Source organism: Trachurus japonicus, chromosome 19, assembly GCF_045865225.1.
Source record: "Trachurus japonicus isolate A0001 chromosome 19, Traja_1.0".
In the NCBI taxonomy this organism is placed as follows: domain Eukaryota; kingdom Metazoa; phylum Chordata; class Actinopteri; order Carangiformes; family Carangidae; genus Trachurus; species Trachurus japonicus.
The window spans coordinates 11888595-11911379 of record NC_140925.1 but is presented as its reverse complement, the minus strand read 5'-3'; the positions used below and the strand labels follow the sequence as shown (position 1 = coordinate 11911379).

Sequence of the window (22785 nt, the reverse complement as noted above, 5' to 3'; positions counted from 1 at the left end):
TCATAAAATTAATGTGATAACTCATCTTTCAGACGATGTAGGCCAAACTTTGTGCAAAATTCTATTTTTGAGTAAATCCGGGATGAAAGTGTGTTTTGTTTTTTTCGCATTGGATAATGCAGGCGCACGGATTATACGTCAGCCTGTACACGATTCACCAGCCACTGATATTGGATCCGTAATCCGTCATTCAAACGTCTGAGACACGCACACACACACGGAGCTCGGTCTCGCCCCAAGCTTTGAATGTCCCGCCCGCTCGATAACGACCAATCAAATTCGTTTTCCTTACTCGGGTAAACTCGTGTTGCAGCTCGGGACAACTCGGCGCGACAAACAGGACAAACGGCCATTTCTGTACACCTTTAACTAATGCTTAATAGTGTGTACTTATTATAAAGTCTAACCGATAGAGGAGCCTCATGACACCTCAATGTCGTGATTGTGCTTGAATATTTATTCATCTGTCACTTTTTAAGTATAATATTACAGTTGTGGATGGCTACAGAAACTCTACAGTACAGTTTTTCCCTTTATAATAATAGTAATAGTTTGGTTTGTTATTTACCTTGATGTTCTGTTGTTTTGTGCATCTAAAAATGAATAAATTAAGTATTTAAAAAAAAAAGATACTGGCAAGATACTGTACTGAACCCACACTTGCCATAGTATAAAGGGCAATATATATGGGACGATGTAGTTACAAAGTGCTGTATGAATGAACAGTGTAAAGCGTTGAGTTGTCCTTGAGCTGCATTTACCAGTCCATTTACCAATGATATCGCTATGATATGCTATTCAATGATTTGTCAGTTATTTACAGAGATAAAAAGTAAATGAATGAGGTGCTTTATTCATATATATATATACTTAAAAAGACCTCAGTGACCCTCTCAACTCCTCCAGCTCACACACAGTGGTCTCAGACTCTCGGACCCTACTGTACTGTAGATAAATGACAGTGGAGCCGCGCTGACTCGTCCCTGTCTGGTCTGGATCAATTGTTAGATTGGTGTCTGGCTCAAGGACACTTTGACATGAGGGCAGGAGGAGCCGGGGATCAACCTTTTGATTCATTGACGACCCGTTCAATCTCCCGAGCCCCAGACAGATAATTGACAGATCAATCGATGCGGAAAATAATCATTAGTCAGAGCTCTCTGCCCTGAGTGTAAACATGTAAGGGTGTGTGTGTGTTTGTGTGTGTATTAGCGCAGTGTGTCCCGTCATTCTTCCTCCCTGCAGAGTAAACGACACTAGATTTTGCCCCGAGCACGACTTCACCCCTCCTGTTCTGTCTGTGTTTACCCCGACCCCGACTCATCAGCAGCACCGTGAGAGACCTCCATGTGTTTGTGTGTTTCCGTGTCTGTCTGACACACATACTTAATCACTTGGCATCCCCGTTTTTTTTTTTGTTTTTGTTTTTTTCCTGTGCCTTTTTGTATACATGAGTGGATGCAGATGCCGTATGCATGGATCTCTTTTAGTATGTGTGCCTGTGTGTTTGAGTGAGAGTGCATCTGTGGGTGTTCGCAGCAGCAGCAGCAGATTAGACGCAGCCTTGTTTTTTTTTTGGTTTGTCCCCTGTGGTGTCTTGTCTTCTAACCTGAGCTGATGCAGAAGAGGGTCACTGCGGGACGCCAAAAACAATGCTGCGACTGGAAGAAACATGGATTCAGTATCAGTAGTCATCATAGCAATCAAGAGAAAACATGTGCGTCATATAAATTAGGATACTAAAACAATTTTCACCACATAAATGTCCCATATTTGACACTTCTTCTGTTTTAATTTGATCCACAAGAAAATATATTTGCAGTTTCTGAAGCTTTATTAACAGCAGCAGGTTCTTATTGGCTTGTGTTTTTTTGAGCGATTCACTAATGAGCAGAGCAGATTTCAGGTAAAACAAACAGAGAAACCAAATCTTGCAAGGCTTGATGGCGGGCCCATATGGGTTGGGGCTTGGTGCACGACTGAAGGCAGCAACTGCTTCACTGTGACATCACAAAGCGACTCCAAGTCCTGACGACTTGTTTTTTTAAGTTTCCAAATCCAGGTTGAGTGCATTTCAGTGTGGACTGAAGGTTTTGATTCTTTCATAGTATTAATATAGAACCTGGATCTGCTTTTATAATCAACAAGACATGGACATCCCACTGTTTACATTATGGACCTTTAAAGTTGTGTTGTTCTAACATGTAACATGGGACAGTCTGACAATCTCATCATGGAAATGCCACTCCCGCTTGTTTCTGAAAAAGGGGAAATTACTGTTTTCCTGCATTTACATGCTCTGGGTCACATCCCTGGTGTGTTCACTGCCTCTCCAACATGTGGTTTATTCTGCTGATGTTCTCCAGAATCATAAAATGAAGAAATGCGCTATAAAAGTGCATTATTTTAATTCGACTGTGGATGTCACATGTGGTTTTAGTGGCAGTTGAGTGTTTTGCGTGTGAAAGCATGTTTGCGTATTTCTTCCACATCTTGTATATCGTGTATAAAAGAAATGCCACAAATTCTTAGATATTATGACGATTGCGAGTTGCGATGTGTTGTGATCGTGTGGGGGAGACACAACCCTCCGAGGGACCGGCTGCATGCGGTGAAGGCAGCAGGAGGCCTGAGCTTTTTGAAAACTATAATATTGTAATGACATTTTCCTTTGTATATGACTCAGCTTTAAAAGTTCAGATGTTTTTTTTTACTTTTTACTTTGCCATTAATTCCCATGTGTGCCAAGCTGAACTGCTGGAAACAAACAAAGCTTTTAAAGATCCGTATGTGTGTGTGTGTGTCTGTCCCAGGGCCAGAACCAGAGGATCAGCCCGTGCTCCACCCTGACCAGCAGCACTGCCTCCCCCCCTGCAGGCAGCCCCTGCTCCACCCTCCCCCCTGCCATGCCTGGCCAGGCCGGCAACAAGGACTGTGCCTACGGTTCTGTCACCAGTCCCACCTCGACGCTGGAGAGCAGGGACAGCGGCATCATCGGTGAGATCTGCTCACAGATTCACACACCTGACTAACATATATCACACATGAGATATTTTTATGTCAACAAAAGACCAAAACCTTCAACATATTTATCTGTTTCTCAGTACTTCCTGGTTTCTGAAGCGAGTTTTTAACAAACAGATTATTCTTATTGTATCAGCTCGGTAATTTCTCATCAGTGCAGTTTTTGGCAAACATTACCAAAACAGGAGGAAGTACTTTATTAGTCTGGGATGTTTCTTGCAGTTGCTGATTAATATATATTTGGTGCTCCAGTGAATTTCTGTTTATTGGAATCAGTTCTTTATTGGTTTTTCGGGTTTGTTTTTGTGGGATTTGTCGGCTGTAAAATGAAAATAAAATCACCAGATGATGGAGGAACGAGCTCTGGAAACAACAAGAGTTTTACTTTTATTTAATCATTTTTGATAACTTCGTCTCATCGTCGAAGAAGAGGAAGCTGAAGAAACACAATCAATAAGAGCAGGGAGGCAGCGATTGATCGGCGATTGATCACGTCAAGACAGCTGGATATTTTGTCTCTCACACAGAGAGCCAGTGTGTGTCTCTTCTGTGGCGTGTTGACATCAACTGTGGCGTTCCTGGATTGTTAGCCTGAAAACTGGGTGGTGGTGGTGGTGGTGGTGGTGGTGGGTTGGAGATGAAATGCTCAGTGAAATGGAGCACTTTGCGTTGTGTCAAGACAGGTGCATGCATTGTTTCCTGGCAACAGTGGTGAACGCCTGCGGTTTGATGAGGAAAGCATTACATCAACAAGCCCCACATTGATTCAGAACAAGGGTAAATAAACCTAACAGAGCAGACGACGGGGGTCGGGCGAGGGAAAGGTTTTAACATTTTAAACAAACCCCATTGTGTAAAGTGTGACGGGCGGCAGCGGGATGATGAATGACTCGGTTGTAATGGCATCACTGACGTTGGCGATGTCTCTCTCTCTCTGTGTGTTTCGCTCTCTTGTCGTTGCAGCCACTCTGACCAGCTACTCCGAGAACATGGAGCGAGGCGGCAAGTACGGCGAGGGCTCCCGGGCGAACCTCAAGCTGTGGCAGTCCCAGAAATCAGGCATGGACTCGTTCCTGTACAGGGTGGATGAGAACATGACAGCCTCCACCTACAGCCTCAACAAAATCCCTGAGCGCAACCTGGAGAGCATGTCCTCCCACTCCGCCCACTCCATCCCTCTGTACCTCATGCCCCGTCCTAACTCTGTGGCCGGTGAGTCCCCTTCCTCCTTTCCCTTCGCCTCTCCTACGGAAGCACAAAAGAGGGCCGACACTTTAGGAGGAGACATAGGGTCACTAACTACACACAAAACCTGCCTGAATAGAGTTTTTAACTCTGGCAAATTTGTATTGAACTGCTTGTGTTCGACCCTATTTCTGTCTCCTTTAGCGCGTCCTTCCTTTTCAGCTTCGTGTCCTTGCCTGTTTTCTTCCCAGATGAACTGTCCAAATGTGTGTGTGTGACTCCCATGGCCACAAATTCAACACATTTTTCAAAGAGCGGATGAATATATCCAGTCTCAGAGGAGTCCTCGTGCATGGAGACCTTGTGCCCGACTTCCTATTCTAGACCCATGAACATGAACCCTGTCGTTTATTTACAGTGAAATCCCCCCTCTCCTTTCCTCGTCTCTCATTGGCTGCAGACCTTTATCGCTAAAAAACATCGCATGTTGGGACGTCCACCAGAAGTTTAATCTGTAAACTGCCCATATTGCTGTGAGCGAGCCAGGTCCCAAAGCTCCGGACGACATTTCTCCTGCAAATCTGGGATAAATCAGCTTAAACTTCTTTAAAAATCAGAAACTGCTCTCCCAAAAGCACTCAGTTGTGGTTTGGTCTCATTCAATGTGTTATACTTTTTTTTTTTTTTTTTAATGATTTAGCCAGAAAACGCCCTTTTGTTTTCAAATTTCATTGGGGTTATGTTGAAATTTTCGCTAGCTGCAAATCCGCAGTGGTTTTTTTTTTTTTTTTTTTGCTAAACTCTCAGCCCCTCTGGTGTGGAGGGAAACCACAGTGCAGAATAATACAGTCTGGGGAGAAAAGAAGCAGAAGAACATACTGCGGCTGGAAGAGTATCACATAGGAAAGCTGGCATTTGTATTGCTGACAGAGGTCTCATTGATGTGTGTTTGTTATTGTGGGCCACAGCTGCCTCAAAAAAAAAAAAAAAGAGAGAGCCTCCAAAAGCAACAGTAAATATATCAGGAAAAATGTCAGTTTCATAACACTGAGGCTCCTAATGGGCCTGATTGTGCTATTGTTTCTCATCATCAGAGCGAGAGAGAGCTGGTACAGACGATGAGCTCTATTATGCACTTCTTCTCCCACTCCCACTGGAGGGAAAAAAAGTGTGCGTGCACATTTCTATTCCACTAAACACTGTAATACGGCTGACAAAAAGGGGGGCCGTCGCTGCAGCTATGACCCTCTCGTTATGCCGGTCATGTTCTCCTGTTTGACACCGCTGTCTGTCTGTCTGGCGGCGGCGGCAGCGCAGGGGCGACTCTGCCGGGGTTTTTTTTTTTCAGAGATTCACCCTCGATCTCATCTCGGCGCCTCCATACCAAGACCTTCAAAGGGTAGCCGGAGACAGGCTTTAAAAAAAAAGAAAAGAAAAGAAAAAAAAGACGAACGAACTATAAGCTGCAGATGATGCAAAAGATAAAATAAAGAGGGAGTGAGGGAGCAATACAGAAACAAAAGAGAGAGAGGTACAGGAATTTCATATTGAGAAGAGAGAGAGAGAGAGATGGATATATGTGGAAGAGGAGTGAAAGAGAGTTTCATAATCTCTCTCTCTCTCTCTCTCTCTCTCTCTCTCTCTCTCTCTCTCTCTCTCTCTCTCTCTCCTCCACAAAGAATTATTAGATGATGTAGGGATGGGAGGCGAGCACAGGCTGAGGATTGGCTGGGCTCACACAGCAGTGGAACATCAAAGCCCCAGGCATTAACCGTTTCTATCCCCCAGAGTGACAGAGAGACTCGCTTTGATGTGAGGAGAGAGATAGAGAGAGAGAGAAAGAGAGAGAGAAAGAGCAGAAGGCGACTGGGGAGGAGGACGAGACAGGAGGATGGAGGGGGGGGGGGCACTCTATTACCTAATGAAGGCAGTGCGTTGGTAGAGCTGAAGATGGATATGCAGGAAGCTGTAACCAAGACATACAGTAGTATTTTCTTTTCTCTCTCTACCTCTCGTGGTGCTCAGGGTTTAAAAATTAGTCTTTATTGGCCACATTTCTTTTCATTCAGTGAAAAATTGTAAGGAAGTAAGTAAAGTGAGGGAGTGGGGGGGGGGGGGGAAACGGGTTTTTCAGAGATTTAGTTTGCTCAAGTTAGAGAAACTGTGAAAGTAATAATCAAAACTGATAGTGAGATAATATCCTGAGTTTTAAAGGGTTAGTTCAAAATTTGGGTGAATTGCCATTGCCATAATCCCCATAGTCATAGCAGTAGGTTTGTTACCTTTAATTGTCGGTGCAAGCTGTTTTTAGAACGGCGGAGCAGAGCCGCGAGCTGCTCAGAGCTACGCTACGGAGGCTCATGGGATTTCTTGGTTTCCCTCATCAAACTCATCAAATACTGTACACAATCCAACAACTCCACAACGCTCTGGTGGACAAGTTGTGACCTGCACATTCACCACGCTATGAGATAATAACAGAACGTTACCAGACAGAGTTGTTTTAGAGGCAAATGCAGAGACTGCTTGCTGAAAAACTGCCTCCGACGGGAACGTGCATCAGCATCAATTTGCCTCAAAAACAACAACCGTCTTGTAACGTTCTAAAAATAGCTTGCACCGACAAATAAAGTTAACAACCCTACTCCTAAAACTATAAGGATTATGGCAATGGGTCAATTTGCCAAAATGTTGAACTATCCCTTTAAGCCTTGTTTATATCTGTTTTTTGCATGTTATTTGTATCTCGATTCAAAGTGACACCTGAGCCACGTGTGTTTAAATAAACTGGTCACTTTATACATAGGACATTGACGCCTAGTGTTGACATTACTATAGATGTTCAACCAGATTCCATCAAAACCTGATCTTAATAGATTATTAATTAATTATTAATAGAATAAACCGGCTCCAGATTCCCCATTGTACCCAGAGTCATAGTTTCTATTATTTATTTTTATGAATGAAAGTTTTGAGAGGCTCATTTAAAAGACTAAGACAGGTCCTGCAGTTTATGGTGCTGCTGACAGTAATAAAGACAGAAAACCAAGTCTCCCTTTACTGTGGATAGAACAGTTATATTAATATTGACATCTGCAGACACTAAGAACTTGAAAAAAAGAAAAAGAAACGAAACAGCGCTGATGGTTAATGAGAAAATATGATTTGTAATTTAGGTGAATTGACCCTTGGAAGATGTGATTGATACACTGTATATATGCGCCGTCTGATGTAACCGCCCCGCTGGGAACGGAGGAGTCTCCTCCCTACTCGTACAGAAAGTGAAGGGATATAAAAGACTCTGTGAGATTCGCACTCCATCGTCTCTAAATTCACTAAATGAAGATAACAGCTCACCCGAGAAAACATTTTTCAATTTGGAGGGCGGACAAGTGTCATTGATTTCCTCTTCGAGCATCTTTTCCTGATTTCCTTTTTGTCCCCCCGGTCCCACCTCCGCTCACATACACTCACGTATAATTCCCGGAAATATTATTGTTTAACTATAAGGGCCTGCGTTATTTATCATCTCAGGTTATCTCTCGGGGAGGTGTGAGGAGAGTGCTGAGGCGTTCGGAGCGGCAGCAGCCACCTCATATCTGAGATGACTCGTCGGCTCCCGGCTGATTCTGTGACTGGCTCTGGACGGCAGCCCAGCTGGTCTTTGAGTTAGAGCGCGCGTGTGTGTATGTGTGGATGTGTGTGTGCGCACGGATATGTTCATGTCATCAGTCACTCTTTCAAACAGGAAGTGTCTGATGTGGCTGTCATCGCCCAAAGCAGCTGAGCTCTTTGCTGCACAGTTGGACTTTTTTTCTCACTGTTTTTCTCTTGTCCACTCTCGCTCTCGTTCCCTCCGTTATTATTTCTCGCTCTCCGTCCGTCCGTCCGTCCGTCCGTCCGTCCTTTATTTCTTTTTCGCTATGTGTAGCAGTCTTAGCGCATTGGCACAGGCACTGTGAATGTGATCCCCGGCAGCCTGCTGCATTGCAGATAGAGATGATGAGCACACATATTTTCAGTCTTCACATTCAAACACAGTCGAAAAGGAGAAGACGAAGAAAAAGAGGGGGAAAGTTTTTCGGCTCACTAGTCCTGAGTCACTGCTCCTTGGGTTTAGCAGCAGATTAAAGCCCCCGCTGTCTCCACTTGTAGCCCAGTTGGATGACCAGCACCCACCCCCCCCACCCCACCCAACCCCCTCATTCCCATCAGGGCCAAGCCTCCAGCATTCTCAGCTGCCATCTTTCCCTCCATTTTGGGAAACCCATGTGGCTCGTTTTTCGGGTCCAGGGCCGTTACACACACACAGACACACATCACGCTTTAGCACTTCGCTGAGCTTAACTCCAGCGACACAGAAACCGCTCTCTGAACCGAGGACAGCACAGGATCAGTGATGATGTGCCGGTGAGTTTTTACACCGGGCGGAGGGAGGGAGTGCTGCCACTTGGAGGGATTATTGTGCTTTCTGCTTTTTTGGACAAAATTGGAGAGAGAGGGAAAACTAGAAGCCATGCAGTCACACCTTCCCCCTCCAACATCTTGAACTCAACTTGAGATCTCAGGTATAGTGTCAGAGTAAAAGAAAAAGGGATTCTCAGCTCTAATTAGTCTTTTTTTTTAATTAATATACACAAATATACACGTCGTAACATTGTATGATGATATATAATGTTATGTACGGCTCTATTATCCATTTCTCACTGGTTTTGTTGTAAACAAATGCACATGGCCAGGAGGAGGGTTAGCAAAACCAGACTTGCATAGTTCCCCTTTAAAACATGAAGGATACATTCAGGCTAATGCAAGGTGGATTTTGTTTTCACAGCTTTGTCCATCAGCCATAAAAACACTGTGCTCTCTGAGGTAATTGCCAAGATACGGGAACGCATTAGTCAAATGGGGCAAGAAGCAGGAGCAGACAGCTTTTAAACAACCCTCCCTGCTCGTGGGGGTTTATTTGGGAGAGAGAAAATGATGGTAAATTGTAAAATTATTACCCAACCTGTCCTGTTGCAAACACACATCACGGTTTATTATTACTGACATTTCAGGTGCACTCACTTTTGGGGTTTTTACATCCAAATAAAGTGGAAAGTGGGCTGAGCAGTTGGCTTGTTTAAAAACCTGTTGCGACACCACATTGTGTTCCCAGATCATCACAGAGATTAATACAGTGAGTATAGTGATGTCATTGTAACAGACGGAAGTGATGGACGCCGCCGCCAACTCAACTCAACCGAACTGAAACGAACCCGAAGAATGTTCCAGACTCTCCAAAGTACACGTTTATGGATAATTATGTGTCTGTGATGTTCTGTTTTTCTCGTCTGAGTTGGCAGCTTTTATAAGTGATAACCCACATGACCTCCTGTCTCCGCCGATGACAGCGTCCTCCTCTTGATGCGGTGACTCAGCTGCCGTCAAGAAAAACCCAGCAGCCTCTGCACGGCTCGGGGGCCACTAATCCTTCCCCGGACTCGTATTGTTTCGGAATAATTCCTCTCACTCACTGCTCCCCTCCTCTGTCCCTTCACCTCCGACTGATCCGCGCCGGGGTTCAGGTGCGACGTGGAAACCGTGTCCGCTTGTTTACTCTTCGGTGACGCCGCGGCCGCGATCTCATTTAACATTCACTGGTTTTGAGCGTTTGGCCCCCCCGAAGACACGGCGGTGGTGTGAATGCTCGGCAGCCGGCGTCAGGCGGCACTCGCTCCATGAATAAGACATTTGTCTGCTGAGCTAATTAATCCTGAGAGGGGTCGGATGGCATCTGCCTCCGTGCCGCGTGACAGACACTGAGAGGAGGGAATTTTTTAGGGACAAAAACCCATGTAGGGCTGGCTGGCTCGCTCCTGTAGGAGTTAGTAAGTATGAGAGCGGGAGCCTGACAACGGCCTCAGGAACTGGCATCGTCCGCTGCCTCCATCTTTTCCTCTCTGTGTGTGTTTGTATTATGAGCTCATTCACGATGCACGTCTCTCAATGAACATACATGTTGACAGTATTATCTTTTATCCGTCCTGTTTGTCTAAAAATATCCTGCTTGCTTCCTCTCTGTCTCTTTCTTTCTATCTATCACACACCTACACACACCCACCCACACACACACAACTACAGCTACCAGCTCAGCCCACCTGGAGGACCTGGCATACCTGGATGAGCAGAGACACACTCCATTACGCACCTCGCTGCGCATGCCCAGACAGAGCACCACCTGCGGGCCGGGTCGCTCCGGGCAGGACCTGAGAGGTGAGCAGCAAACACACACACAACCACACACACACACACAACCACAGCCCCTCATCCATCATGTCCACTGAAAGCTGTGAGGCACATCCAGAGCTGCCTTCACTTCACCGACTGGTGTTATCCAGTGTGACAGACACTCCTCTGCACGAATGCAGAAATCAGAAGGAGATTAATACACAACAGAGAGACGCTTCATCATCTAAGCACCTGTTGTAGTTAGATAATGGAAGAAAAGAAGAAGAAAATGCAGCCCATTGGCATAATCCCTATAGTCATAGCAGTAGGTTCGTTACCTTTAACTGTCGGTGCTAGCTATTTTTAGAATGGCGGAGCAGAGCCGCGAGCTGCTCAGAGCTACGCTACGGAGGCTCATGGGATTTCTTGGTTTTCCTCATCAAACTCATCAAATACACAATCCAACAACTCCAAAACGCTGTCGTGGACAAGTTGTGACCTGCACATTCACCACGCTATGAGATAATAACAGAACATTACGAGACAGAGTTGTTTTAGAGGTAAATTTATGCAAAACCGCTGATGCGCGTTGCCTTCAGGGACAGTTTTTCAGCAAGCAGTCTCTGTATTTACCTCTAAAACAACTCAGAGCGTTTTGGAGTTGTTGGATTGTTGATGAATTTGATGAAGGAAATCAAGAAATCCCATTAGCCTCTGTAGCGTAGCTCTGAGCAGCTCGCGGCTCTGCTCCGCCGTTCTAAAAATAGCTTGCACCGACAATTAAAGGTAACGAACCTACTGCTATGACTATAGGGACTATGGGCCAAAATGTTGAACTATCCCTTTAAGATGCACACTGTGATATAGAATCAGTGTGTCCCTGTGATCTTTTCCCTGTTTCCGATGTCGCTCGACTTTCATTTTCAAGATGCAAGTTAAAAAGAAATCGAAATGAAAAAGTATTTCACAGCAGATGACATGCAACAAAAGTCACACTGTGCTGTACAGTCGAGCTCAAGGCCTCCAAGACGCCACAAACACCGGATTCAGTCTTGGAGAGAAAGAAAAAAAAACGTAGAAAAAGGAACAAAGAGTCTACGTCTGCAGCCGGAGGTGTCGCTCTTCAGTTTGACTCTGTGTGTTTACAGGTGAACCAAAAAACAAAAAACAAAAAACCATTCAGCCGTCACTTAGTGTCACTTTAGTTTTCAGAAATTGCCGTTTTGTTTCAGGCTGCAGCTGCGATTAGTCAGTTGCTTCACATCAGACACAGTTCAGACCTGAACAATAGGACAGTGTCTCTGTGTCTCATCCACAAACGGCACCAAGCAGCTGAGTGTCGTAAGGCGAGGCTGCATGACGAGGGAGCTGTGTGTGTGTTTTTTTTTTTTTTCTTTCTTTTCAAAATCCAAATGAAAGTCGTTGGTCTGAAGTTCAGAGAAACGTGTTTCAGATGCAAACGTCCTCGTGTGAACTCGTATCAGAGCCGTTGGTGGTGGCGGTGGACACTGGAGGTTGTCAGCTGTTGTATCCCTCTGTGTGTGAGGGAATGCACAAAGAGCATTTTGTCAGGTTGTGTCACCGCTAAGCTAAAATTTGTCTCAGTGCTTTAACATTCAGAGCGAGTGCGCTGCTCCGCTGCTCACCGCTCACGTCTCGCACACAGCCGGCGCCTCCTCAGCCTCCTCAGCAAACGGCCAAACGGCCTAATGTCACAACATTATGTGTCCCCTCGCCCTTCTTCCTCTGTCACTTAGCCGGTAATGAGCACCGTAATGGCAGCCCCGTGTCATCCAAGCGAACACAAATATGCGTCCCTGTGTATTTTAAACACATGTTAAGACCCCACTTAGCTGAGAGTGCACTCGACTGAGCCGCGATGTGATTCCCCTCCCCGAGGGCAGCGGGGCTGAGAGTGAGAGAGCGTCGGGAAGGAAAGAAAGACAAAGGTAAGGAGAGAGAGAGATGGAGACAGACAAGGAGGAAGAGAGAAAAGACAGAGAGAGGAGGGGAGGGGAGAGAGCAAGTCTCCTCACAAAGCTTCACTGTTGCTGCCAGAGCCACTTGTTTCAACCTTCCTCCTCTAAGGGCAGCCAAGTGTGTTTACAAGCCATCCGACTGCGTCCTAGCATGCTTTCTGCCTCCTCGGATCAGTGTCAGAGCCTCCCTGAGTGCTCGGCTGCTGCGGTTTCACCGGGAGAGACAGAAAAAAACGAGACAGAGAGAGAAAAAGAGAGAGACATGACGTGGAGGCGAAGCGGGGATTTTCCCTGCAGATCACACCACCACCAAATTCCAAGTGGCTTTTTTTTTTATTCCTTTAAATTTGTAGTAATAAGACTCGTTGGCAGAGGGGGGAAACGCCGAAGAAAGGATTAGTTGAGGTTACTTGATCGGTTGTGTGTGTTTACATCACATGGTCCAGGAAATTCACGGATTTACACTCCCCTAGAAGTTTTTTTTTTTTTTGTTCCGTTGTGGACGCCCCAGGAGCTTTAATAATAATCATCATTATGTCTAATGGCTGCCCACCATTAAACTCATCACAGGTATCCAGGAGGAGGAGGAATCACACTCACTGATATTTCATCCTGCACCAAAATATCTATCACTTTCACACAAGACGTTGCATCATGTCATTCGCCGGTTGCCAGGACATTTAAAGTGGGCAGCAACCAACATGGCAGATGGACGAGTCTGTTTTCTGTTACCTGTTTGTTCTATCATCATCATTATAATTATTATGATCATTATTATTATTACTATTATTAATATCGTCCTGCGTCAGGAGAGGCTGCTGACTGATGCAGACGATCAGATGAGCCAGAGGAGATGAGGACTGCTGGTTATGTGTTGGTCAGGTGGTAACCAGCTGACAGATGCAGCTCTCTCTCCCTCTCTATCTGTGGTTGGTTTGGTCGAAGCTCCTTCTTTTGATGCCCGAGCATCGGGGGCCCGAGCTGCGCTGCTGTTTCGAGGAGAGTGAGTCAGACTGTAATGGACCTTCTTGTGCCTCCTGCCTGCCTACCTCTAAGATTCACCACCCACCTCATCTATTCACCGCTAACTCTCTCTCTCTCTCTCACATAACTGTACACTGCACACAGTTTCTCCTCCGTTTGTCTTTACTTTCCCTCTCTTTGTCTTTTGTCCCTCTCTCACACAGAAACAGAACAGGCCTTGTCTCAGTTGACGCCTGTAGCTTTTGGCTGGTAAAAATATTTTCAACTCCGTGGGGACATTTTCTTTTTTCTCTGTTTGTTGTCGTCAACAAATTTCATAGAAACACTGAACATGAATTGATCCCACTGACTGTATCCAAAGCCTGACGGCCTTAGGCATTGTCCTGCCGCTATAAATACTCACTATTGCACTGAATGTGGATTAATCCGCTGCTGAAAATAGTTCCCAACAAATGCACCATTTTCTAGATAATTACCTTCTTTTTACAAAAAATGAAACTATGTATTTGTAACTTTTTCTTAAAGGGATAGTTCAACATTTTTGGTAAATTGGCCCATTGCCATAATCCCTATAGTTTTAGGAGTACAGTGTAGGTTCGTTACCTTTAATTGTCGGTGCAAGCTCTTTTTATAACGGCGGAGCAGAGCCGTGAGCTGCTCAGAGCTACGCTGAATGGGATTTCTTGGTTTTCCTCATCAAACTCATCAAATACACAATCCAACAACTCCAAAACGCTCTGGTGGACAAGTTGTGACTTGCACATTCACCACGCTATGAGATAAAAACGTAACATTACGAAATGAAAAACTGCCCCTGACGAGAACGCGCATCAGCGGTTTTGCATGAATTTACCTCGAAAACAACTCCGTCTCATAACGTATTATTATTATCTAATAGCGTGGTGAATAGCCTCCGTAGCGTAGCTCTGAGCAGCTCGCATCTCTGCTCCGCCATTCTAAAAATAGCTTGCACCGACAATTAAAGGTAACGAAACCTACTCCTAAAACTATAGGGATTATGACAACGGGTCAATTAGCCAAAATGTTGAACTATCCCTTTAAAGGATTTACCGCCACAGAGAAGACAGGTGATCACAAAGTAATGGAGCACACACACACACAGGTTGTTGTTGACAAGAAGACACAGACTCACCAGCCTTATAATTTAACTGATATCGACAGGCGCTGCAGGTCTGCATTAATTAAAGTCACAGCTACTGTTTATAGTCAACATGTATTTATAGCAAACGCAGGCTAAAAAAAAAGAAAAGAAAAGAAAAGGCCCCTATTGCTGCCTTCGCCGCGGGAGTTAGATAACAGTCTAGATGTGATGACAGTGCACAAACACGTTTACAACAAAACAACGACATGTTTCAGGCGATTATCTCGACTCTTGTCCGTCACGCCGTTCACTTTGTTGGATGTTTCCTTTAATCCTGATCTGATCAGTGATTTTTGTTTAGATGTGATATGTGAGGCTTTTGTCTCTTATATAACATGTGGACGTAGTGTTTCTTCAGTCAGTAAATTGTTACGGCGGCGAGAAAATAGTTCATGTCAAGTGAAACTTTTCCAAATTGTGGAAGATCAGAGGATATTTTCTGAACAAGTGTATTCATCCATATAGACACATTCTGGTTTATTATGTTGCTCTTAGCCTACCGTGCAAATTACATAATATTTTATAAAAAAAAAACAAATTATGTAAGCTCCTGTTGCATATACTGTACTAGCTGTAGCTCTACAGTCACAGTGTTCGAAAGAAGTGACTGGAATTTTAACTGAGTGTCTGAAAAAACCAGACGGCAGAAAAAGAAAGGGAGAAAAAAAAAAGTAACAAAAAAAAAACAGCTTTGGACAAACTCACACATCCACAAAACTCCCACATCAGCTATAAGAAACGTCTCCAGTCTGACCTGAGATAACCTGTGGCTGCTCTCCCCAGACCCCTCCACAGTAGGCAGGCTGATCATCTTCCTCCCCCTCCCACCATTTCCACTTTCCTCTTCTTCTCTCCATCTCCCCTTTCTCTCCTCTTCCCTCCTCTCCTCTCTTCCTCTCCTATCCTCTTCTCTTTTCTCCTATCTTTTCCTCTCTTCTTCTCTCCTCTCCTAATCTATCCTCCTCTCCTATCCTTTCCTCTCCTCTCCTTTCCTCTCCTCTCCTCTCCTCTCCTCTCCTCTCCTCTCCTCTCCTCTCCTCTCCTCTCCTCTCCTCTCCTCTCCTCTCCTCTCCTCTCCTCTATCCTCCTCTTCTCTCCTCACCTCTCTTTTCCTCTCCTTCTCTCCTCTCCTCTCTTCTCCTCTCTTCCTCTCCTATCCTATCCTCTCCTCTCCTCTCCTCTCCTCTCCTCTCCTCTCCTCTCCTCTCCTCTCCTCTCCTCTATCCTCCTCTTCTCTCCTCACCTCTCTTTTCCTCTCCTTCTCTCCTCTCCTCTCTTCTCCTCTCTTCCTCTCCTATCCTATCCTCTTGTATCCTCTCCTCTCCTCTCCTCTCTTCTCCTCTCCTCTCCTCTCCTCTCCTCTCTATCCTCCTCTTCTCTCCTCACCTCTCTTTTCCTCTCCTTCTCTCCTCTCCTCTCTTCTCCTCTCTTCCTCTCCTATCCTATCCTCTTGTATCCTCTCCTCTCCTCTCTTCTCCTCTATCCTCCTCTTCTCTCCTCACCTCTCTTTTCCTCTCCTCTCTTCTCCTCTCTTCCTCTCCTATCCTATCCTATCCTATCCTCTTGTATCCTCTCCTCTCCTCTCCTCTCCAGCTCTGCAGCTCATCTTCCTCCTCCCTCCTCCTCCTCTGCCTCCTTCTCAAGGCTGTTCAGCCACCGTGAGTCATCCTCACCTGGTGAATAATTAAAACGTCTGAGACTCTCGCTCCGTCTGGCCGTGGAGGGTTGGTGGGAGAGGAGAAGTGGAAGGAGTGAGGGAAGGAGTGAGGGGAGGGGAGGGGTGATACCTTGCTCAACGTCGCCTGAGGGGGAGTGTTATGGGCAGGATTATGAGCAACTGCCATCCATCCCTCACACACACACACACACACATTTTGCTCTCACCATCCTGGAAACAACTCCCTCAGCCCCCGTTCACAACATGGCTGCCATGTTTTCCTGGAATACCTGACACAGTGGAGCAGTAGTGGATGCACGACTTAGCTCGCAAGAGGTGGAACCGTTTTTCTACCATTTGGAGGATAGTGCGAGGTTGTGTATGTGTGTCTGTGTGTGTGTGTGTGTGTGTGTGTGTGTGTGTGTGTTGAGCGAGTCTATGATGTGGACAGGAGAGGAGAGGCTTTGGCGTTCACTCATTCATTCACTCACTCACTCACTCCCTGTGATAATTGAATTAGCACCACTTTAAAAAAAAAAAAAGAAAAGGAGCAGCTGTACGGTGGCCCTGAGGTGCAAATCAGCAACAGCAAAAAGAGAAAACACAACATCAAATCAGAAAACACAACAACAAAACATAAAACGCAACACAAAAAGAGAAAACACAACAACAAATTACTAAACACAACAATTTGTCCTTGTGTTTTCTCTTTTTGTGTTGTGTTTTCTGATTTGCCGTTGTGATTTGCACCTCAGGGCCACCGTAGCTCTGGGGTGTTGATCCTCTTTACTTCTGTGGCCTGTAGTTTTTTTTTGTTTTTTTTCCTTTTTTCTTTTTTTTTTGCCGTCCTCGTCACCAGAGTTGCATCAGGTCCATTATTTCACTATATGACACCCAACTGCAAGAATATTACATCAGTTTGTAAATTATAGACAAAACAGCAGCAGTCGGCCTCTCTCTCTCCTCCTCTCTCTGACTTTGCGTGTTCATGTGTGTGTTTGTATATGTGTATGTGTGTGTGTTTGTTGAGTTAGCACTAAAATAATCTGACTGGGGAATATGGATGAAATGTCTTTTATTACACTGGGCTGCAGCTGGCTCAGAGCTCAGTGCAGCAAACTGCAGAGCTGGCTCTCTCTCTCTCTCTCTCTCTGTGTGTGTGAACGCAGCCTCTCACCCACTTTCAGGTGTATCTGTTTGTACTTTTCGCTGATTGTATAAGCGTTGTATGATCCACTTTCGTCCTGCGATTATAATTAGCATTTCCTGGAAAAAAAAGAGTCACGCTTGCACTTTTGGGAACGATGTGTGGTGGAGGAAAAAATATTAAGAGCAATACCAGCTCATTACGTGATGTAGCCGCGCTTTAAATCAGCAGAACGCCGGTGGTGATTTACACACAGAGACAGACATACAGCTCTAATGCAACGCTCAGCCGCCTTGCCTGCTATCTGATATATTTATACTCGACTGTATCTGTATCTGCACACGGTGGAGAAATATCTGCCGACACATAAAAAAAAATAAAAAAAAAATGTTGCACTTATCCCAACCAGTCTAATGTGTGATACAGCTCTGCCTCACAGTGTGTGTGCTCATTGCTGGTATGCTGCAGAGTGTGAAATGAACCTCTGCGCCGGCGATCATCTGACCACCAGCAGCCCCCCCCTCCGCCCCCGTTCTCCCTCTGCAAAGAAATCTGATCAAGCTCGACCTGAGCGAAGGAGCCGAAAAAAAAAAAGACGGACTGGTGTCGGCGGGTTGAAAATCCCATTGAGCTCCTGTGTAATAACAAATCAGTCTTTTTCTTGTCTTGTACTGAGGTAGATATATTACTTTATGTTGAAGATGTTGGTAACCTTAGCAGCACTGTGATACAAACACACACACACACACTCACAATAAGCTGTGTGTGAGTTGAGGTCGGAGTCGCCCCATCCCAGGGTCGAATTACTACTGGATTCAATTACTTTTATGGGGATTGATTGATCTCACCCGGCGCAATGGAACCAATTAGATTCTCCCAAAAGTGTGAAACCTTCCCCGGCCTCCCCCCCTGCAGACATCGGCGGAGGAGGACTATGTGGAGAGTAATTCAAAGGATTTCAATTAGTAATCGACCCCGGTCTTGGTGGTTCCCCCTCTTTTATTTCTGATATCATGATGTGATGATGTGATGATGTGATGATGTGATGATGTGATGATGTGATGATGCTCCTGCTGCTGCTTCCTCTTGTGTGTTTTTTTTTTTTTGGTGGTTGTTTTTTTTCCTCTTCATTGAGCTGCACCTTGCCCTGAGCTGTGACACACTGCTGCCATTCCTGTCCTCACTGCCTTTTCTCTCTCTCTCCCCTCCCTCCCTTCTCTCATTACTCTGTTTCTGTCTTCACTTTCTCTCTCTCTCTCTCTCTCTCTCTGTCTTTCTTTCTTTTGCTTTGCTTTTTGTCTCAGCTTCCGCTAATAACACCCATGCCTGGCAATCCCAGTCACGTAAGTTACTTTAATTTTCATTTGTTGCATCAGGCGGCGGCGGCGGCACGCTCTGCTCGCTGTCTGTCGCCCTGCTCGCTGGCCGGCGCTTTTACAAGTCAAAGCAGTCTAGCCGAGTGCCACACGCACACACACACACACACACACACACACACACACACACACACACACACACACATGCACAAACAGCATTTAGATTATTCACGGATTTAACTCGCACTCTAATCACCAGATGCTGCCGTAACGTTTAAAGAAACGACACAGCAGACAGAGGAGAGCGTGCTGTCTCTCTCTCGCTCTCTGTCTCAAAAGCTCAGATCAGTTTAAAAAGACGAGGCCCAGGAGATGACACCCAGAAGCAGCAGACTAAATTTTACACTGAATTTATCACACAGCTTCAGAAGTTCATACCAGATTCATTTTAGCCTCATTAGTCTTTAATGGTCCATATGTTCTGCTGAAAAGATGCCCAACCTCTGGAGGACTTGAGTTTAATGACTCCCCCTAGTGAGTAAAAACCAACAGTCGGCAGCGGCTCTTAAAGCACTCGCATCCTTTGACTTTCCACAACACATAAAAAAACACATTTAATCTGTATTTGTTGTGTTTGCAATCAATATGAAGAAAAGGATGGATCATAAGTTTGCACTGTAAAAAATAGTTTCCTCTTTGAAGATGGGCAAAACTTTTAACTTATTGTTTCTCCTTTATTTAATAAGTTCAATGTAAATCACATAAATATCACTGTTTATGCTTCATTGGATGTAGATACAGGTTAGATGAACCTAATATCAATATTATTATAAACATTTTTTTGTATTTAAATGTGTAAAAAGATCAAGTCACTGGTGAATTTGTTGTTTATGCACAGACACAGTATGTGGGTGTTAATGTAGCTGCATACATCCTGTTTATTTGACCCATCATTAGTATTATTAGCATGTTAGTATCTTTATTTAATTCAGCAATTATCCTCCTTTCCTCCTCTCCTCTCCTCTCCTCTCCTCTCCTCTCTCCTCTCTCCTCTCCTCTCCTCTTTATCTTCCTCTCCCCTTCTATCTTCCTCTCCTCTCCTCTCCTCTCCTCTCCTCTCCTCTCCTCTCCTCTCCTCTCCTCTCCTCTCCTCTCCTCTCCTCTCCTCTCCTCTCCACTCCACTCCTCTCCTCTCCTCCTCCCTTATCCTTTCTCTCCTCTCCTCTCCTCTCCTCCTCCCTTATCCTTTCTATCCTCCTCTCCTCTCCTCTCCTCTCCTCCTCCCTTATCCTTTCTATCCTCCTCTCCTCTCCTCTCCTCCTCCCTTATCCTTTCTATCCTCCTCTCCTCTCCTCTCCTCTCCTCTCCTCTCCTCTCCTCTCCTCCTCCCTTATCCTTTCTATCCTCCTCTCCTCTCCTCTCCTCTCCTCCTCTCCTCTCCTCTCCTCTCCTCTCCTCTCCTCTCCTCTCCTCTCCTATCCTATCCTCTCCTCTCCTCTCCTCTCCTCTCCTCTCCTCTCTCCTCTCTCCTCTCCTCTCCTCTCCTCTCCTCTCCTCTCCTCTATCATTAGTATTATTAGCATGTTAGTATCTTTATTTACCGTAATTCAGTTTCCAGGGGAGGAAAAGAGAGAGAGTTAATGCAAAACATGAATAGAAGAATCTTAATGTTTCTGTTTGCTGTAACTGTCATTCATCAGTCCTCTGTGTTTTTCCGACCCTGCAGTGCGTTTTGCGCCCTATCGTCCTCAAGACATCGCTCTCAAACCTCTGCTGTTCGAGGTGCCCAGCATCACCATGGACTCGGTGTTCACGGGCCGCGAGTGGCTCTTCCAGGAGATCGACGGCCACCTCAACAGCCCCAACTCCGGCACCAACCGCGGCGTGGTGGTGGTCGGCAACATCGGCTTCGGCAAGACCGCCATCATCTCCCGCCTGGTGGCGCTCAGCTGCCACGGCACCCGCATGAGACAGATCGCCTCCGACAGCCCGCAGGCCTCGCCCAAACGTACAGACCTCCACCGCATCTCTGCATAACCATCTCCAAGGTGGTTTGTGCTGGGAATAACTAAGTGTGTGTGTTTGTGTCCAGATGGAGAGGGGCTTCCTCTCACCCAGCCCCAGCCCACGCACGGCACCCTGGGAGGAGGCAGCTGTCCCGGGACCCCAGAGATGAGGCGGCGTCAGGAAGAAGCCATGAGGAGGCTGGCCTCTCAGGTACCACATACACAGAGGAAACCGGGTGGAGCGTTCGTCTCTAAACACTTCCAGACTCTCTCATGGTGGATTGGTGCCTCTCTGGCTCGCCCCCCCCCCTCTCCCATTTTTTACTTTTTACGAATGCAAATGATCTATTTTTCAGCCATTTACTCCTAAAATAAGAGTGCTTGTAGTGATTTTAATATAAAATCTCCAGCTCCCATTTAATTGCCCTATTTCACGAGACGATAAGTGCACAATCCCAAGCCACTTAGGAACGTTTCTGCCTCCCCATACACACCTCCATTTCCTCCCGTTTCCTCTCACAGCTGTGGGAAATGAGAAAAAAAACTATATATCCATTTGGCAAATATTGTGTCAAGGGCCTCATTTGCATACTACAGCATTGTCAGTTTTTCTTTTCTTCTCCTCATCAAAGAAAAGCACAGTTGCATCACCGCAATGGTCAACTTATTATTACAGCATTTAATTCAGCTGTGTTCAAGGTTCAGCGTGAAATTCCCACGCCTCCGCCTGCCGCTAATTGAAAAAGTGCAAGATAATTTAATTTAATTCTTTTTTATGTCTTAATTTTTTCACTCACTGGCGACAGAGGTGGCAAGACAGCCAATGATACGCTCTTTTGAAAACGCCTCTCCACAATAGGAGCAGCAGGCTGCAGGTTCTGTCGGATACGATATGGTTTTTACACGCCTCGGACATGGCTTCCTGCTCTGTAGGTGGCAAACTTCAAAACGGGTGGAGATAAGCTGTGACTTTGTTTTTTACCTTTTTTAGTAATTTCATTTTTTTTCTTAAAAGGATAGTTTAACATTTTGGCAAATTGGCCCATTGCCATAATTGCTATAGACAGAGTTGTTTTAGAGGCAAATTCATGCAAAACCACTGATGCACTTTGCCTTCAGTAGCCAGTTTTTCAGCAAGCAGTCTCTGTGTTTCCCTCTAAAACAACTCCATCTCGTAACGTTCTGTTATTATCTCATAGCATGGTGAATGTGCAGGTCACAACTTGCCCACCAGAGTGTTTTGGAGTTGTTGGATTGTGTATTTGATGAGTTTGATGAGGGAAACCAAGAAATCCCATTAGCCTCCGTAGCGTAGCTCTGAGCAGCTCGCGGCTCTGCTCCGCCGTTCTAAAAACAGCTTGTACCGACAATTAAAGGTAACAACCTACTGCTATGACTATAGGGATTATGGCAATGGGCCAATTTGCCAAACTGTTGAACTATCCCTTTAATAACACCAGGCATTAAACTTCCTGTAACCGGCCTGCTCCTGTGCACCTATACCATGTGTGAGACCAGGCTCTTTTTCCCGCTCTTTTTTTCTTCTTCTTCCTTTCCTGTCTGCTGTTGCACCTCCGTGCCCCTCCCCTGCTGCTCAGCCATCTGCATCCCCAGTCCCAGCCTGATGCATTATGCAGATGTGTTTAAAAAAGAAAAAACAACTTTGCCAGGGAGCCTTATGAAATATTTATACCTGCAGAAAGCCATTTCCCAGCCAAGCTATTAGATCTTGTTAACTCTGTGCATTAATAATTGAGCTCACTCCCTTTTTCACCCCTTTTGTTTTAAAGCCCTTTTATTCCATTGTGACCAAAAATTAGCATTTCATTTTGATTAGTCTTTTTTTTTTCTCTCTCTCTTTCTCTCACTGGCCTCTGATCGCTGCCACCGCCTCGGAAAATTCAAACCCTTTGTGATCTGTCCGTCCCCAGAAGCACCCGGTCGCACCTGCTGCCCGACCTGTTGGAGGAAAAAAAAATCCACTCACCCTCCACGATTTCCTGACGTCACGCGTCCGTCCCTGAGATAACGTTTCTACTCATTCAGTCGTTCACTTAATCATTCATTTGAACATGTTTCAAGTCCACAGCTGTGAAATGTGACAGTTTAACACTT

The 22785-nt window shown here is 45.4% G+C and overlaps 1 protein-coding gene across 18 annotated transcripts in view; it reads left to right on the top strand.

The window, feature by feature from the left end:
- Window positions 1–22785, top strand: part of tanc2b (tetratricopeptide repeat, ankyrin repeat and coiled-coil containing 2b) — a 164101-nt gene that overhangs the window by 116271 nt on the left and 25045 nt on the right. For 10 of the 18 annotated variants that reach the window (XM_085761405.1, XM_085761402.1, XM_085761401.1 and 7 more), the window contains 6 exons: window positions 2814–2997; window positions 3988–4236; window positions 10333–10464; window positions 18653–18691; window positions 20391–20672; window positions 20757–20881. In XM_085761405.1, the coding sequence (XP_085617531.1) occupies window positions 2814–2997; window positions 3988–4236; window positions 10333–10464; window positions 18653–18691; window positions 20391–20672; window positions 20757–20881 (1011 nt within the window). Of the gene's footprint in view, window positions 1–2813; window positions 2998–3987; window positions 4237–8521; window positions 8620–10332; window positions 10465–18652; window positions 18692–20390; window positions 20673–20756; window positions 20882–22785 lie in introns of those variants that run through there. The other 8 variants (XM_085761404.1, XM_085761403.1, XM_085761415.1 and 5 more) reach the window with 5 other exon arrangements.